At 41.4% G+C, this 18,945-nt stretch overlaps 1 protein-coding gene and 1 long non-coding RNA gene across 2 annotated transcripts; both read left to right on the forward strand.

Moving 5' to 3' along the window:
* The first annotated feature begins 3,695 nt into the window (after positions 1-3,695).
* LOC117469632 lies at positions 3,696-5,321 on the forward strand. Its single transcript, XR_004554610.1, has 3 exons — positions 3,696-3,737; positions 4,158-4,193; positions 5,220-5,321. It is a non-coding gene; the product is annotated as an uncharacterized LOC117469632 (long non-coding RNA).
* An 8,523-nt stretch (positions 5,322-13,844) lies between these two features.
* Positions 13,845-17,771, forward strand: LOC117469613 (glucose-dependent insulinotropic receptor). The gene is made up of 3 exons (XM_034114056.1): positions 13,845-14,248; positions 16,116-16,322; positions 16,674-17,771. Exons 1-3 carry the CDS (start codon positions 13,906-13,908, stop codon positions 17,354-17,356), a joined length of 1,233 nt encoding a protein of 410 aa, XP_033969947.1. The 5' UTR covers positions 13,845-13,905; the 3' UTR covers positions 17,357-17,771.
* The last annotated feature ends 1,174 nt before the right edge of the window (positions 17,772-18,945 follow it).

Raw genomic sequence — 18,945 nt, forward strand, 5'->3', positions numbered from 1 at the left:
GTATGTCTTAAGTGTAATTTGGCATGCTTTTATTTTGAAGGCGAGTTCACGCTGTTGACAGGAAGTTGTTGTTGCTATGGAAACAAGAAAAGTTTCACAGCGGGCGGAACTCGTCATAAAGTCCGCGATAATAAAACCCACCCATTTAGAGGGAAGATATGATTGGTCAATTGTACTGTCATTTGACATTACTCTCTCGTTCAGTTACTATAGCGGGCCCTCTGTGAATCGCAGAGAGGCCCGCTATAGTAACTGACATTCAAACAGAGACTGAACAGGCAGATTCGAAGGATTTATTTCTTTGGAAATGTTATTTTATTAAATCAAGTTTTTTTTCGGTAAAACTAATGAAAAATATAACAAAAATAATATTAAAAATATATATATTTAAAAAAAATATATATTTTTTTAATGTTTTTAAATATTATTTTTTGGAATATCTTAGGCCCTCACAGAGGGCCTAGAGGGCCCTGACGGCTCGCCACTGGTGCTGAGATTATTATGTGAGAGTTGTGTTGACTCTGAGCTGCAGACATCAGGCTGATATCACACTGATCCTCACTGAGTATCTTAACCCTCTACAGTCTCAGCCCTTTGTTCATATTGTTGGTGTCCTGGTCTTTTTCAGTAAGAATGCTTGTTTAGTAGGGGTGTAAAGGTATACGTATTCGTACCGTAAATATTCGGTATGGACCCTTCGGTTCGGTAGTGTACCGAATGAATATAACGTTAAACATAAAAAAATTGAGAACGTGAACAACTTTTTGGAAGTAATCTCAGGTGCTGCGTTGCAGCGTTCAGTGTAATTTGCTCACATTGGGTTCAACGCGTCATAGATCGACCAAGTCATTTCATTGGACGAGAGGCATACTATGAGAGTTGGTCACAGGGATGCGTTCAAATGTAGTCAGTAATTTGAGGAACTGGCAAAATGGCGAACGCAGATTAAGTTGAGCTCGAAAATCCTCCAGCATCATTGAAGTCTACGGTTTGGGAACATTTTGGTTTCGCAGTTACGTACAAGAATGACGGACAAAGACAGGTGGACCGAACCAAAGCTTTTTGTCGGCATTGTTCAACTAAAATTGGTTACGCGGCTGGCAATACATCAAACTTGCACACTCATTTGAAAAGGCATTACCCGAACGTGAATATCACCGGTCCGGTACCAAAAGAAAAATGACTGAAGTGCAAACCCAACTCCCACTAGCATTTAAGCCTCCAACACTTGCAAAAGGTTCAGACCGAGCCAAAGCTACAGTATTACAAACGCCAAATATCCTTATGTTGCCATGTTAGCAAAGCGCTACCTGGGTGTATCTGCTACCTCTGTCCTAGCGAGAGGGTGTTCTCCACAGCAGGAGACATTGTTAGTGCCAGCAGATCTGCCCTTCGGCAAGCAATGTGGACAAGTTCATCTTTCTTTAAAAAAACATGAAAATACAATGACAAGCCTAATGTCAAGCTGGCTGCTTAGGTGAGTATTAGCACAGTACAATTCAAGTACAGATTATTTCAGTTAATCGAAATGCTGCACCTTAATGTTTATTTTTTTATATTTTGTATTTATTTGAGTGAATATTCACAGTTTAATAATAATTAAAAACCCAAAACAAATATTTTATGTTTTGTGAGTACTAGTACAGTAAAGTTCAAATACAGATTATTTCAGTTCATCGAAATGCTGCACCTTAATGTTTGTTTTATTATATTTTTTATTTATTTGAGTGAACACATTATTCACAGTTTAATAATAATTAAAAACCCCCAAAAAATACTTTATGTTTTGTGATCATTTTTTCTGCTGTACCGAAAACGTACCGAACCGTGACCTAAAAACCGAGGTACGTACCGAACCTAAATGTTTGTGAACCGTTACACCCCTATTGTTTAGCCTCAGCCCTGCACTGCACTCATGTTGTATACATCTTTCCTTTTAAGACAAACTAAGCTAATTCTGATGTTACATGCAATAGCCTCAGAAAGGCTAAACAAGGTTAAGTTTAAGGTACATTTATTTATAAAGCACATATCAGACACAAAGGCCATTCAAAGTGGTTTACATAGGCAATAACAAATACAAAAATTAAATCAAAATAAGTTGAACAAAAAGACAATTTATAAAAAAGATAGAAAATAGTTAAAAAGAGACATTGTAAATAAACAAGTCTCTCGATGTTTTGTTGAGACATGAGTTCTTGCAGTCTGGCTATGTCTTTTAGGTGGTAGTATGCTGATGTTGTGTTTCCTTTGATGTGGGTTTTGAAATTGAGGTCAGAGTCCATAACTACACCTAGGTTTCTGACACTGTCTGATGCCTCAAACAGTAGGGCTTCGAGTTGAGTGGTTACATCAGCCGCTTTCACACCAAGTACTTTGCCGTACTTAGTGCCCTGCAGTACTACTAAGTACTGAGAGTACGCGTTCACACCGGAATAAGTTCCCTGAGGGAAGATTACGCAAATGAAGCCGCTGACGTCACTTCTTCTTCTTCTGCTTTGGGTTTACTGGCAGGCCGCAAACCACTTCACGGCGTATACTGCCACCCGGAGTCCCCGGCCGGAAGTCCCCGGAGTTGGGGACTGGCTTCAGTAGAAACTGCTGGGCTATTGCTATTGCTATTGGCCTGTTCCTTTTTGGCACCAAAGATAATAGTTTCTGTTTTGTCCTTATTTAATGCAGGACATTTTGACTCATCCAGTTGCAGATTTGTCCAATGCAGTTGTTTAGAGATTGTAATGGTCCATAGTCGTCAGGCCTTATTGTAATGTAGATCTGAGTGTTATCCGTGTAGTTATGGTATGACATTTAGTTTTTTCTCAGGATATGTGCAAGAGGAAGCATATATATATATATATATATATATATATATATATATATATATATATATATATATATATAAACAACAACAAAGTATAACACGTTTAGTTCACTGACTGTGGCAGAGCAATGTTGATCTTTAAATTAAAATAACAAGAAAAATCCTACACTGCATAATTCACTCAGAACATTTAAACACGGGAAATACATCTTATATTCTCCATCCTGTTTCTTATAAAAATAAATGATATAAAATATACGTATATAAATATAATTTTAAATATTTCTATTAAAACTATCAAACACTAAGAAATATTTGTTCTGTTTCCATCATGTTTCTGAAGCTACATGATGCTTTACTGACTGAATAGTTTAAACTGAATAAACTGTGATTTGATGACTTCACTATTCCTAAAATAAATAATCTGAATGTTATTCTTCACATTTAAAATTCATCCTTGAGTTGAATCAGTTTCTGAGGGTTTATGTTTGTCTGGCTGCACATCATGAGTTAGTGTAGATGGAGCAGAGTTTCAGATGTGAAGTCAACTCTTTTTATTGAAGTAGAAGCACGTTGTCTTTCATATTAATGAGAGCTTTTTTTCTCTTTCTGTATCTTACAGTTTTTAACCTGTTTGGAGTTTCCACTTTCTAAACTTCTTCAGCTCTGAGCAGATTATTAAACCTTGAGTTATTTCAAACAGGAACATTGTTTTCTAAAGTTACATCATGTTTTCTTTATTCAGACTGAGGAACTGCAGTTTGACAGAGATCAGCTGTTCTGCTCTGGCCTCAGCTCTGAAGTCCAACATCCATCTGAGAGATCTGGACCTGAGAGACAACGCTCTGCAGGATTCAGGAGTGAAGCTGCTGAGAGATCTTCTGGAGAGTCCAGAATGCAGACTGGAGACTCTCAGGTCAGTAACGGTCTCTGCTGGTTCAGCAGTATTGTATTAAACACAGGGAGGTGGAGGTGTTTCTCTCACTGGGGAATCACAACAGATCTCTCTCTGTTTTTTTATTCACCAACAATATATTATAAGCTGAAAATACAAAGCCACATTTAGTTAGTAAACAACTTTCTAACAGACATGGGATTTGACAGAAGAGTGGAAAAGGTAGTCTGTTTTGTTTCCTGTCAGGTTTTTAGTTTCTAGATTAATGACTGGTTACTTCCTGTATTGCAGCTGAGAGCTGTGGCGGTCAGTCGTAGTGTTTGCAGAGAAGATATGATGGGATGTAAAGCATGAGATCAGTCAGGACTCTGAAGCTGACTCAAAGAACAAACTATTATTTTAAACTTATCCAAAACTGTTGGATTGTGTTCATCCCTACAGGATCAATGGTGAGACGATCAGAGCCAAGAAACAGAAGTGAGTACTGTGAGTACTGAAACCATATCCTCCATTCATCAAGATATTGTACATTAAAATCTGATCTTAAAAGGTCTTTATAGTACAACAACAATATATTTTAATTCCATCTTGTTACAGCTCTATTTAATCAAAAACAACAGGCAACAACATTTATAAGTAAGACTTTCTACGCCCTAAAAGCTTTAGAAACTCACTCAGATTCACACATCTAGAAAATCACTCAGACATGAGACCGGACACAGTCAAGATTTTCTGGCAGCAGATTACAAACATTTCAGCAGTCTTGTAAATACAAAAATAATTAATAAAGTTTACGCATAACAGTAAATGCTCACATCCAGAAAGATCACAGGGGGACAGAACAATAATTAAACATTACAAATAAAAGGTGAATGATATAAACTGGTACATCCTAGTGAGGCTCCAAAGTGAATGACATTAGATTAACATTACCTCTGAACTAAAGTGGTGTGACATTCAATATGATGAACCTGTTTCAGCAGCAATGCAACAGCTCTTTGCTTCACAGCGTTGCTCCTGGACGTTCTGTTGTCTGTCGTCCACATCACTGATGAAGGCATGAGCATCATTACTACGTTAAACACACAACCTGTAATGTTCTGCCACTAGAGGGCTCTGCCGTTATCTATAGTAAAGCTGGAGGGTGGTGTGGTGGTGAAACAGCGTGGCATCATGGGAGTTGTAGTCTTCAGCTTCTCATGCTTAAGTGGATACGATGGCATTACAGGAGACAGTGATGAAACGTACTGTTACCTTGATTAAAATTACACATCTCTCTGAACTATTCGGGTTAATGTATGTACACAACTCAACACAATATTACAAAAATATGAATAACATAGGTGTAGTAGTTTTTAAACATTTGAATGTGGAAATGTTACATATAATAACTTTAAGTGAACGAATATCCACCCCTGGGAATGTCGAGTTACTTTAATTTTGAAGAGATCTGTTTAATGTGATTGTTGGTCAACAAAAGTATTTTCCCTGTTTATCTACCAGGTTCAAGGCAGGACATGTCCCAGAGAAATGTCCCATCAGATGACAGAGTCCCAGCAGAGAGCAGAGTCCCAGCAGAGAGGAATGTCCCAGCAGAGAGCAGAGTCCCAGAAGAGAGGAAAGTCCCAGCAGAGAGCAGAGTCCCAGCAGAGAGCAGAGTCCCAGCAGAGAGTAGAGTCCCAGCAGAGAGGAATGTCCCAGCAGAGAGCACAGTCCCAGCAGAGAGCACAGTCCCAGCAGAGAGCACAGTCCCAGCAGAGAGCAGAGTCCCAGCAGAGAGCAGAGTCCCAGCAGAGAGCAGAGTCCCAGCAGAGAGCAGAGTCCCAGCAGAGAGAAAAGTCCCAGCAGAGAGAAAAGTCCCAGCAGAGAGCAGAGTCCCAGCAGAGAGCAGAGTCCCAGCAGAGAGAAAAGTCCCAGCAGAGAGAAAAGTCCCAGCAGAGAGAAAAGTCCCAGCAGAGAGCAGAGTCCCAGCAGAGAGCAGAGTCCCAGCAGAGAGCAGAGTCCCAGCAGAGAGTAGAGTCCCAGCAGAGAGCAGAGTCCCAGCAGAGAGCACAGTCCCAGCAGAGAGCAGAGTCCCAGCAGAGAGTAAAGTCCCAGCAGAGAGCAGAGTCCCAGCAGAGAGCAGAGTCCCAGCAGAGAGCAGAGTCCCAGCAGAGAGCAGAGTCCCAGCAGAGAGCAGAGTCCCAGCAGAGAGCAGAGTCCCAGCAGAGAGCAGAGTCCCAGCAGAGAGCAGAGTCCCAGCAGAGAGTAGAGTCCCAGCAGAGAGTAGAGTCCCAGCAGAGAGCACAGTCCCAGCAGAGAGCACAGTCCCAGCAGAGAGTAGAGTCCCAGCAGAGAGCACAGTCCCAGCAGAGAGCACAGTCCCAGCAGAGAGTAGAGTCCCAGCAGAGAGCAGGGTCCCAGCAGAGAGAAAAGTCCCAGCAGACGAGTGGCTGCTTTAAAAGAGTGTCTCTAACTGTCCTGAACAGCCTTCTGGATAAACTCTTAGGCTCTGGAGTGATCAAAGATTCTGAACAGACGACAGCCAGCATGGGAACCAAATCCCCAAATGATAGCGCACGAGAGGTGGTGGACGCGGTGCGAAAAAAAGGAGCTGCAGCCAGCAGGGTTCTGATCAAGGCTCTCCGTGAGGAAGACCTGTATCTTTACAACGACCTTGTGGAGTGTGTGCCGCAGCAGCCCCTGCTAGTTTAGTATGTTGGTACCTGTAACTAGAGATGGGTGTCAGGTACTAAATAGAGTGGTGCAGGGATGACGTATTTTTGTAGGCCGACCAGGAAATAAGCTGTGCATGGGTTCCCTCGACAAAAAAGCAAAGGGATTTCTCCATAGGATTTAGGAAAATAGCTGGAAATAAGGTCTGTGGAAAACGTACCTGTTTGATAAATGCACGTTTTGTTCAGCGGATAATCTCCATATGTCTACCCTGCTTTTGTAATGTTCTAATCATAAATCTAATCGCCAGAAGCAAAATGCCGAGTACAGCAGGGTTGCACGACTTCAACGTCACGCCAACTTAAGATCGATATTTAAAAATACAGATTCTAAATGGTACGAGTTGAAGCGTTTGTTTGAACAGTTTGCAGGAGGCAGGTACTTGCTTTCAAGCAGAACAGGGCAAACAAACGTGTTTACATGTTCGGCGTAATTACGTTCAACGTCCTCGACAACTTCTGTAGTCCTATTCAGCCACTTGGTAACAACCATCGTTTTTCAGACACGTCAACTCTTCAGAAATCACCAGTGGGGTCACTGCTGATGGATTTAATGTCGTAGAACAAAACGTGATCCGTCTCTTCAATGTGTCTCAACCACAGACCTTATTTACAGCTAATTTCCCAAATCCTATGGAGAAATCCCATTGGCTCTGAGACGAGGGAACAGGAAGTGGTAAAATGCTAACTCACTTCCGGGTTTTAGGACTCGTCACTGCACCACTCTGTCCATTTTATTTTCCATGAACCAGTCTTTAAACACTGTCAGAGCCCATACCGTGTTCCTGTTCCTGTTTACTTCCCCTCTGTCTTCTTCTGATGTTCCCTTTAGTGATTACTTCCCCTCTGTCTTCTTCTGCTGTTCCCTTTAGTGAATACTTCCTGTCTGTCTTCTTCTGCTGTTCCCTTTAGTGTTTAATTCCCGTCTGTCTTCTTCTGCTGTTCCCTTACTTCCCGTCTGTCTTCTTCTGCTGTTCACTAGTGGGTATGTTTGATAACATATAGTTGAGAAGCACAAAGGGAATGCGTATTTTCGGCTGATTTTAGGCAGAAATTGTTCAAAAACCAAAGTATTTAAAGTAAAGTTTGTTTTATCTTTAATACTTTGTTATGCATGCTTTGTGTAAGATTGAGCTGTCTGTGTCTCTTTTCTGCTGTAACAATGTGCATTTCCCCTCTGTGAGACGAATAAAGGTATTCTGATTCTGTATTAGATAATATAAAATCTTGATCTGATAAAATAATAATAATAATACATTGGACTTTTACAGCGCTTTTCCTAATGCTCTGAGACGCTTTACAAAAACACACACAGAAACAATACAATAGTTTCTGTGTATGTTTTTTTATGACTTTTATGACTATTCATAAAAGACTCAACGAATAGTCAGATTATCTCAATTGAACATGATTAATAAAGAACTTCTTTAGATATTGTTGACACATCTGCTGTTCAAGTGGCCGTGACAGACCTCGCCTTTACCTCACGTACCTCTATTAAAGGTGGGGTATGTAAGTTTGAGAAACCGGCTCGAGATCGCTAGAATTTGAAAATACACAACCGGAGAAAATCTGCCACTTCCTTACAGAGCCCCTCCTCCAACACACACGAACGCGCACATGACCAATGAGGACACGAGATAAGTTTGTGCACAGATGGAAGGCTGACAGGCAGGTAGGCCATCCAGTTATTTTAGCCGGGCCGCGGCTAAAATGATTGGTCGTGCTTTTTACAGTATTACGGCTTCCACAGATGAAACTAGAAAGAACATCCTGAACTCTTAACCTATGCACATTATGCATTTTAGAAGGTGCAAGCAAAGCATAAAAGTTCCAACCACAATTCTAAGAAGACGTTGTGGTTTTTGACACCTTGACAACGGTTGATGAAGACAACGTGAAGATTTGAACCAACTTCCTGGGCCAGCGATTAGAGACAAGCTGTCCCTATTGTCTCTGTTAATACATTTAAGTCTAAAGTTTGCATATTTGAAATTAAATGTTTAAAGAAAAAAACTAGATTCTAAACCTGACATTGACAACGTGTTCTGCTTTCAGGAAACATGTTCATATTCCTTCTTGTTAAAATTGCATATTATTACTATAAGTCTTTATTTGTTTTATTTTAACTTTATATTTTTAATTGTTCATTAAGTACAAGTTGAACATATGTGACCTCCTTCTCCCTCAAAGATAGAAAAGGGGAAACCACCTGATGCAGAGAGGGAGGAGGGAAGAGACTATAAAAGTTGATGTGTGGGATAGTGGTGGTCTAATGGATAGTGAGGTGGGCTGAAGATTGGAAGGTTGCGAGTTCAAATCCCTCCAGGAACACCACCACTAGTGTGCCCTTGAGTAAGGCACTTAGCCCTCAGTTACTCCAGGGAGAATGTCCCTGTAATTGGTAATTGTAAGTCGCTTTGGATAAAGGCGTCAGCTAAATGTAATGTAATGTAAGAGAAACAAGGGGGGACTTTTTTGAGGCTTGATTTTGGGTCTTGGTTCTTGGGCCTGGGCTTGGGCTCTTTTAGACGGCTCTAGGGTTTCACTTGTGAACTGTTGCTTTTGTACTTTGACCTTTGTGTCCTTGTAAAACCATTTTGTATCTTTCTTTTGTTATTTTTTGGATTATTGTAAATCCTCCATCTTTGTTAAAAACGTAATAAAACCGGTTTGTACTTTGTACATTTCGACCCAATTCCTGGTCTCTCTGGTGGTCTCTGAAGGTATCTGCTTAGAGTGAGGTAAGAACACCCTTCCTTGGAAAAGGCTGACATTAGTTGATCATTTGGATTTGAAATTGTTTAAGGGGAATAGAAACCCTGTTAAGGTTAAACTATAGTTTCACATTGGTTACTGTGGTTGATGTGGTTTTGATTAATGTTGAAATATGACATGTGCTCTGCTGATGTGGTAATATCACTACTGTGATATTAATGTTTGACTCTGGCTGTGTTTGATATTACTTTTGCATTGTTTTAATTGGTATAACTGGGGATCAAAAGTGGGGGTTAGGGATTGAGGGTCCTGAAGCTGCCCTAATTACCAGGCAGTCTCCCAACGACACAGGGTTCCTCCTCCAGGGGCAGTTTAGATACTGCTCTGGGGTTCTACCAGCCCACCAACACCTACTACACTACACACTCCGTTTTGCTCTCCTGGTGGTCGGGCATCCAACGCTTTAGTGCCTGAAATAAGTGATAGAACGGGCAGCTGGTGTTAGAGGCCACGCTGTAAGTGCCCCCCTGAGCAGATTACGGTGATCTTGCGTGTAGATTCTGGGGGGTTTAGTCCTAGAGTTAGGGCGGCCGTTTTCCGGAGCCTTATCAGCACCAGAGCTCGGTATCGGAGACGACCTAGATATTAACGTTGGTTGTATCGAAGTTAGATTCCTTTTCAAAAGTAAAGTTTGTTTTATCTTTAATACTTTTTTATGCATGTAACATTGAGCTATCTTTGGCTCTTTTCTGCTGTAACTATGTAAATGTCCCCTCTGTGGGACTAATAAAGGTATTCTGATTCTGATTCTGATTCTGTATTAGACAATATAAAATCTTGATCTGATAAAATAATAATAATAATACATTTTATAGCACTTTTCCTAATGCTCTGAGACGCTTTACAAAAAATCAGAACAGAAACAATACAATAGTTTCTGTGTGTCTTTTATGACTTTTATGACTATTCATAAAAGACTCAACGAATAGTCAGATTATCTCAATTTAACAAGATTAATAAATAATTTTTCAAGACATAAACATGCAATTGACGTCTCTAAGCTGTTGACCGATCACAACAGAGCCAGCCAGCTAACCAATCAGAGCAGACTGGGCTCTGGTTTCAGACAGAAGGTGAAAAGAGGTGCTGCAGCACAGGCAGTATGAGAAAAATAAAGAGCTTTTTGAACATTAAAACATGGAGACATGTCCCAGTAGAGACACTACATACTGATATACACCTGAACATCAGCAGGAGAGCACTCTTTAAAGTAGAGACACTACATACTGATATACACCTGAACATCAGCAGGAGAGGACTCTTTAAAGTAGAGACACTACATACTGATATACACCTGAACATCAGCAGGAGAGGACTCTTTAAAGTAGAGACACTACATACTGATATACACCTGAACATCAGCAGGAGAGGACTCTTTAAAGTAGAGACACTACATACTGATATACACCTGAACATCAGCAGGAGAGGACTCTTTAAAGTAGAGACACTACAGACAATATATATTAACCTGAAAATGAGCACAAAGGGCCCCTTTAAGTTTAGGTTGGGATGTATTTGCCTTACAGTAACCACTTTATGAAGCTGGTGAGATGCCAGGTGATGTTTTGAGTGTGTGCAGCGAGAAAGCGTCATTAGGCAGACATGTTTGTGTGTGAATCTTAGTGGAAAATCATCCCATCATGCCAGATGTCTCTCCTGGGGCCGGAGCGGGACATCATCCAGCAGGGATAGAGTTTAACTAAGCCCTTTCAGCTCCGCAGCACAAAAACAACTTATATGATCCCTCCTGATGATGAATACATCACTACGGTTTTTATGCAATAACTGCACAAAAAGATTGTTGATTAATGTCCGGTCTAAGTTGCATCTACTCATTGTGCATGATACCCCGTGGCAAAGTCTTACAAAGATTATGCAATATACAGTATTTCTTGGATGCAAGCCAAAGCAATCAATTAGGCTGGACATGCTTTGCACACACATCACCAAGGCTACTATCGCCAACAATAAGGCCACTTACACAACTTTAATATATGGACCTGTTCTCCATGACGTCCCTATAGGTTTCCGATGTTAACATGTTTCTGCTGTAAAGTTGGGGCTTTTAACATGGGGTCTAAAGACATTTCACAAGTTCTTATATTGAAGAGGACATATTATTCACATTTTCAGGTTCATATCTGTATGTAGTGTCTCTACTTTAAAGAGTCCTCTCCTGCTGATGTTCAGGTGTATATCAGTATGTAGTGTCTCTACTTTAAAGAGTCCTCTCCTGCTGATGTTCAGGTGTATATCAGTATGTAGTGTCTCTACTTTAAAGAGTCCTCTCCTGCTGATGTTCAGGTGTATATCAGTATGTAGTGTCTCTACTTTAAAGAGTCCTCTCCTGCTGATGTTCAGGTGTATATCAGTATGTAGTGTCTCTACTTTAAAGAGTCCTCTCCTGCTGATGTTCAGGTGTATATCAGTAAGTAGTGTCTCTACTTTAAAGAGTCCTCTCCTGCTGATGTTCAGGTGTATATCAGTATTTACTGTCTCTACTTTAAAGAGTCCTCTCCTGCTGATGTTCAGGTGTATATCAGTATGTAGCGTCTCTACTTTAAAGAGTCCTCTCCTGCTGATGTTCAGGTGTATATCAGTTTGTAGTGTCTCTACTTTAAAGAGTCCTCTCCTGCTGATGTTCAGGTGTATATCAGTATGTAGTGTCTCTACTTTAAAGAGTCCTCTCCTGCTGATGTTCAGGTGTATATCAGTATGTAGTGTCTCTACTTTAAAGAGTCCTCTCCTGCTGATGTTCAGGTGTATATCAGTATGTAGTGTCTCTACTTTAAAGAGTTCTCTCCTGCTGATGTTCAGGTGTATATCAGTATGTAGTGTCTCTACTTTAAAGAGTCCTCTCCTGCTGATGTTCAGGTGTATATCAGTATGTAGTGTCTCTACTTTAAAGAGTTCTCTCCTGCTGATGTTCAGGTGTATATCAGTATGTAGTGTCTCTACTTTAAAGAGTCCTCTCCTGCTGATGTTCAGGTGTATATCAGTTTGTAGTGTCTCTACTTTAAAGAGTCCTCTCCTGCTGATGTTCAGGTGTATATCAGTATGTAGTGTCTCTACTTTAAAGAGTTCTCTCCTGCTGATGTTCAGGTGTATATCAGTATGTAGTGTCTCTACTTTAAAGAGTTCTCTCCTGCTGATGTTCAGGTGTATATCAGTATGTAGTGTCTCTACTTTAAAGAGTCCTCTCCTGCTGATGTTCAGGTGTATATCAGTATGTAGTGTCTCTACTTTAAAGAGTCCTCTCCTGCTGATGTTCAGGTGTATATCAGTATGTAGTGTCTCTACGTGTCTCCATGCTTTAATGTTCAAAAAGCTCTTTATTTTTCTCATACTGTCTGTGCTGCAGCACCTCTTTTCAACCTCTGTCTGAAACCAGAGCCCAGTCTACTCTCATTGGTTAGCTGGCCGGCTCTGTTGTGATTGGTTAAACGCTTAGAGATGTCCCGCCTCTTAGCCTATCACGTACAATGTGTTGGAGTGCTCGCCAATTCAAGCGCGAGTGTACGTAGTGATGTCCTATGTTACAGAAAAAAACAAAGGAGTCCAGTGGAGGCGTTTCGGGCAAAGGGGCGGGAGTGTGTGGGAGAGAAACTCCCTCTGGAGGGAACACAGGGATTTCATGCACACAAACCTATATAACACACTACAGGAAAGGAAAACCCCCAAAAAAGCCTCATAAGGATTTCAGAATTCATTGAGAAACTAAAGTCACACTAACCAAGCCTTAGACTAAAAAATATTTGGCTGAAAAAATATGATACAGGGATAATAATACTGTAAATGTATGATAAAAATATAGGTCTTACTGTCAGGAGGCTGGGATAGTGTGTGTGTGTGTGTGTGTGTGTGTGTGTGTGTGTGTGTGTGTGTGTGTGTGTGTGTGTGTGTGTGTGTGTGTGTGTGTGTGTGTGTGTGTGTGTGTGTGTGTGTGTGTGTGTGTGTGTGTGTGTGTGTGTGTGTGTGTGTGTGTGTGTGTGTGTAGGGGAGGGGAGGGGAGGGGAGGGGACAAGAGCTGGACAAGCTGTTCATGCTGTGTGTGTTTCTGTCCTTCTGCATTTGATGATAGGATTGAAAGGACCCACACCCGGTGAAATTGGACAGATGTTTTAAGAACCGGCTATCTTTCTTAAACATGACGTGAGATTGGATTAACGCATCGGGACAATATCAGGCTGTTTCATCTTCTGTTGATCAAACATGGCATGGCATTGTCACTGATAGGAGGTCTTAACATTTGTTTTTTAGCATCTGTGCAAATCTCAGTTTCTTTTCTAATTGTGCAAGTAAAACATTTGCAACAATATCAGCTTTATGGATTTGAAATTGTAATAGTTTTTTCCAAGATTATTAATAGACAGAGATGGGGAGTAACAACGTTTATGTTAATACACTTGAAATGTTTGAACTACATTTGACCATCCCTGCACACCTTTTCTTTGGATAAAGGTTAAATATGATTTGTTAGAGAGATATCTTTGTGTGAAAGACTCACTTGAGATGCATTTTTTTTGCCATGTGACTCCTCATCATATTCAGGTATAATTTTGTGTCACATAGACATCAACAATGTAACGCTGTAAAAGTGATTTCTCCCTATTGAAATTGTTCTGTTAAAATAATTCTTCTTCGGGGAAATTATTGTTAGATTGCAAAGATTTGCTTTTTAAAGTAACTCCCTGAAAATGTCATATTTAAGTGGACATGCGAGCACTGAGGCGTCCGTTAGCCTTTCTCCTGACAGCATGAACTCCCATGAACCACCGACCGAAAGCATCATGCGGCCTCGGGTGATGGGTTTCATCCTCAGCATCGCTTCTGGCCTCATCATCTCCACCAACCTGCTGGTGGCCGCCGCTCTCCTGAAGCTGCTCCTGAAGAAGAGGAGCCAGAGCTGGGTCTTCGTCCTCAATTTAGCACTAGCCGACGCCCTGGTGGGAGTGGCCATCACCGGCCTCGCCACCGAGGACTTCAACGGCAACAGCGTCACTTCTGATCCTCCAACAAACTCAGAGCCTCCAGCCAGAGGTGGGAAGTAGTGGAGTACAAATACTTTGTTGCTGTACTTAAGTACATGTTTCTGGTATCAGTAATTTACTCCACTACTTATTCTTCTGACAACTTTTTACTTTTACTTCTTACATTTTGAACACAAATACCTGTACTTTCTACTTCTTAGATTTTGAACACAAATACCTGTACTTTCTACTTCTTACATTTTGAACACAAATACCTGTACTTTCTACTTCTTACATTTTGAACCCAAATACCTGTACTTTCTACTTCTTACATGTTGAACACAAATACCTGTACTTTCTACTTCTTACATGTTGAACACAAATACCTGTACTTTCTACTTCTTACATGTTGAACACAAATACCTGTACTTTCTACTTCTTACATGTTGAACACAAATCCCTGTACTTTCTACTTCTCACATGTTGAACACAAATACCTGTACTTTCTACTTCTTACATGTTGAACACAAATACCTGTACTTTCTACTTCTTACATGTTGAACCCAAATACCTGTACTTTCTACTTCTCACATTTTCCAAACAGGCTGGTTCCTTTAGTTTGAATGTGTGTTTGGTGGCGTGATCATTATTATTTAGAGTCATTGCGTGCCTATTGATTTGAACACGATCCGTGTATCCATCATTTCCTGGTCTTCTCTAAAGAAGAGGGACCAATGAAAACGTTGTCATGTTGCCATTGTTCAGCATGGAAACATTCATTAGCTGACATTATTGTTCTATTAATATAAAGGGAGGTCAGCACTGTTCGAAATGGGGGGGAGCCAGGGGGAGCTTGGCTCCCCTAAAGAGGGGGGGAGCTCCCCTGAAGGCCGACTTTGAGATAAATAGGGGGAGCCCAAAAAAATCGTGCATATTTGTGTCACACAGATTAGAAATGTTGAGTTTCTGTAAATAACAGTTCTTGAAATAAATAATAGTTATAGTTCATTACAGTTTCAGAATATTTGTTTTATATTTGTGAATATTTCTGGGTGTTGCCATCTGTGCATGGTGGCGCTGCATTCTTTAAGGCACGGACACACCAGGCCGATTATCGGCGTTGGTGGGCGTCAGGCCGACGATGAGCGTTGACACGCCCTGCTCAGATTGGTGTGTCCCGCACCGTCGGGTCTTTTCAGCCGTACCGACGCCTTTTCGGCCGAAAGGGCAGTCGGCCAAAGGCAGTCGGCAAAAGACTGCCTTTGGCTAGCGAATCAGTGCAGAATGAGAAGCGAAACGGAAGTGAGGGACCCAAACAAACTATTAAGAAGGCAAATCTGAGATTTCATTTAACTCCAGCTCTCGACACAGGTTCGGGAAAACGAAAACAGCCAAGCCTCGCAGCTTTTGGATTCACAAGCAAAGAAGCGAAGGAGTCTAAAAATGACAACGTGAACGGAACAACTTTTAGTTGGCCGGCTGTAAGCGGCGTTAGGGTCGAGTTTGACAGCTCCACACCGAGGAAGAGGCCTGCCGATGCGGAGCCTGAAGAGGCTTCAACAACGGCCACAGCCGCCGGCATAGTAATACCGTCTGTAGTAGTAGCAGAGTGATTTTATAGCAATTGATCGAATCCGCGCTGCTGCGCCAGTCAACAGAGCGTGCGTGTGACATATTTAGTAGCAGGATGTGCACTGAAAAATAGGGCTCCCCCGAAAGCAAATGGGTAATTCGAACACTGGAGGTCAGGTACTCCTTAAAACAGCTGCTAGTTATGGGTACTTTTTACTTAAGTACATTTCAAAGCCCTCTTTACTTTTACTTGAGTAAAGAAGTTTAGTCAGTACTTCTACTTTTACCAGAGTATTTTTAAACACGAGTATCTGTACTTCTACTTGAGTAAAGGATGTGTGTACTTTTGCCATCTCTGCCTGCAGCTCAGGGAAAGATCAGGTGTTTGATGCGGATGGCCTTCGTGACGTCGCCCTGCACAGCATCCATCATGTCCATGTTCCTCATCTCGCTGGATCGCTACGCAGCCATCAAGATGCCCCTGAGGTACTCCCAGCTGGCGGGGAAGGGGACAGCGGTCGGGTCCCTGCTGGCTGTCTGGATCAGCTCCCTCACCCTGGGGTTCTTGCCAGGTGAGATGAAAAAAATATAAAAATGTATGGGATTAAATAAATCATCCTCGCTCTGATCATGCATGTAGTTCTAAAAGGTTTTTGCCTATCGTATAAACATTGATTTAGGGGTTCTTGTTTAACTGTTGTTACCTCTTTTCCTTAACCTAAGCAAGTCATTGTGTTGTAAAGCTAAACTTAGCAACCCATTTTGATGTATGCTTGTAACGAGCCAAATCAAGCCATTCACCAGTATGGGTACTTAATAAATAATTAAAATGGTTTTGAAGTTTTTTTTACCAAATGTTCTGGCGGCATATTGACTATGAGAAGTGTCACATGACCAATCATCTTTTTGTCTCTGTTCCTCAGTGATGGTGCGGCAGCTCCAGACGAAGGATTACGGCGGCTTCTGTGCCTTTTTCTCTGTCATTAACCACATGGGCATAATCATGTTGTTCAGCGCGTGCTTCTTCCCCGTGCTCTCTGTATTCGTTTACATCTACCTGGACATCCTGAAGATCGCCTGCAGCCACCAGAAGCAGATCTGCCAAGTTAGGCAGGCCGGTTCGAGGACGGGTGACCGCCAAGATTACGAGAACCATCCCCACCAGCCACACCAGCAGCTGAGGAGCCACTACTGGAGCCACGTCAAGGCCCTGAGGACAGTGGGGGTGTTGGTGGGCTGCTTCTTGGTCCTCTGGTGCCCCTTCTTTGTGGCGTGCATCGTGCATCTTCTGTGTGAAAGCTGCCAACTCAAAGGTGTCTTAGAGAATTATTTGTGGTTGTTGGGACTGTCGAACTCTCTGATCAACCCCCTGGTGTACGCCTTCTGGCAAAGGGAGGTGCGACTGCAGTTAGCCTCCTTGTGTTCCTGCTTTAGGGCGTTGGCTGCTAGGCCTCCATGTTTCACAGAGAGATGTGACCCCCAGCCTCCTGTGCTGAATCAAGCTGGTGCTCCTGCAGGAGAAAACCTCAACCCGTCGTTGTTGCGGGCGATTTCAGTCAACGACAAGGCTCAAACTGTGCCACTATCTGCCTCCACCGGATTGTGAAAGGAACCAGTGAAAAGGTGGCAACAAAAACATGGCTAGACAGATAGTCATTGTTAATTTCAGATAATGGAAACTATTGATGTGTTTCAAATTGCGTAGTACTACTGTTCTTTGGTTTGCTGTTTTGAGTGTGTAAGTGAGTCCCAATGCAAAGTATGTCAAAATGCTCTAAGAACCTGGATTGTGCACTCAAAACAGTCAAATAAATTAGTGTGGGACGCTGCACACATCTCACACTTAAAGACCGCCATTTTGGCTACGTAAAGGAAGTTGTAAGACGAGCAGTGATTGAGGTTCCCTTGGAAACAAAGCCCTATACAAATAAGAGTAACATAAATATTATTTATTTCACTAACAGACCCCTGGCCTATACTGGTGCCAAAAGGGATCCGCCGTGATTTTGATAGGGTTAATTGAGCAGTCTGTACAACCCAGTCTCACGGCATTTCGTGTTATTAGTCACGAAATTAATTTAATCTATTGATTCGTGTTCACCAACACGATTTTCACCTTTTTTTCGTGTCACACAGAACGATTTTAAATGCAATGTATTTCTATTGGTAGTATGTTTCGTGCCTGCAACACGTCTTTTTGTCCGGTCGGGTCTTGGAAGACCGGAAGCTGTGTGGTTCATAAAAACATGTTCTTACTCAATATCTTACCCTAAGCCTAACCCTATCCCTTTTATTGTAAATTGTATAATGTCTGAGTTTTTTTGACGTCAGTGAGGAAAAGAAATGGCTCAGAGCCTCAGAATACTGACATCTGTATTTTATGTCATCTTTTTTTCCTTCTAATTTGTTATTATTTGGTGCAGGCACGAAACACACTACCAATATAAATACATTGCTTCTAAAATCGTTCTGTGTCAGAATACTTAAATCTGTATTTTTTTTAAATGTCTTTTTCCTTCTAATTTGTTATTATTTACATTGCTTTTAAAATCGTTCTGTGTGACACGAAAAAAATGGCGAAATCGTGTTGGTGAACACGAATCAATAGATTAATTTCGTGACTATAACACGAAATGCCGTGAGACTGTGTTGGTCTGTAATGATGTGCTACCGCTAACAATTGCTGCTATCTAGCTAACAACGGCTATTGTGATTTAACACAACAGTACATGGTGGAAATTCACGCACTGCAAAATATGCAGTGTACTAAGAAAAGTAATCAAATTGAGATACAGCATATGAGATAGCAAGATGATAAGTAAGCACCAATTCATTAAACACTAAATCTGATTATATCTAAAGCAATGTTGTTGCTGAAATGTAGACCTTACCTAAATCTCTCTGCATTTCCTGTGATGCCATGTCAGGAATCCAGTGGGCTTTATGCAGGAAGCAAAGTACGAATATTGTATTTTTTGTTTACTGATGGGTCAGAGGTCAGTGGCAGTATGTTGGGAAAATACTGAATGTTCCTTCTGTATCAGAGTAGCACATCATAACAGAGGCCCTACGTAGCTGTGTACGTAGCCGGATGTATGACTACATGGATGACGCTCATGAGACACTGTGTTGAAGTTATGATAGCTATGTTCCTCAGATTGGCATGATGACACAGCCCCTAGAGAGATAGATGAC

The sequence above is a fragment of the Trematomus bernacchii genome, unplaced genomic scaffold (genome assembly GCF_902827165.1).
Source record: "Trematomus bernacchii unplaced genomic scaffold, fTreBer1.1, whole genome shotgun sequence".
Classification (NCBI taxonomy): Eukaryota; Metazoa; Chordata; class Actinopteri; order Perciformes; family Nototheniidae; genus Trematomus; species Trematomus bernacchii.

Excerpts from the sequence above, each read along its gene's own strand:
- LOC117469613 (XM_034114056.1), top strand. The coding sequence starts at position 13,906 with ATGTCATATTTAAGTGGACATGCGAGCACTGAGGCGTCCGTTAGCCTT. Across the intron at positions 14,249-16,115 it reads CTCAGAGCCTCCAGCCAGAG|CTCAGGGAAAGATCAGGTGT; the intron begins GTGGGAAGTAGT and ends CTCTGCCTGCAG. Across the intron at positions 16,323-16,673 it reads CACCCTGGGGTTCTTGCCAG|TGATGGTGCGGCAGCTCCAG; the intron begins GTGAGATGAAAA and ends TCTGTTCCTCAG.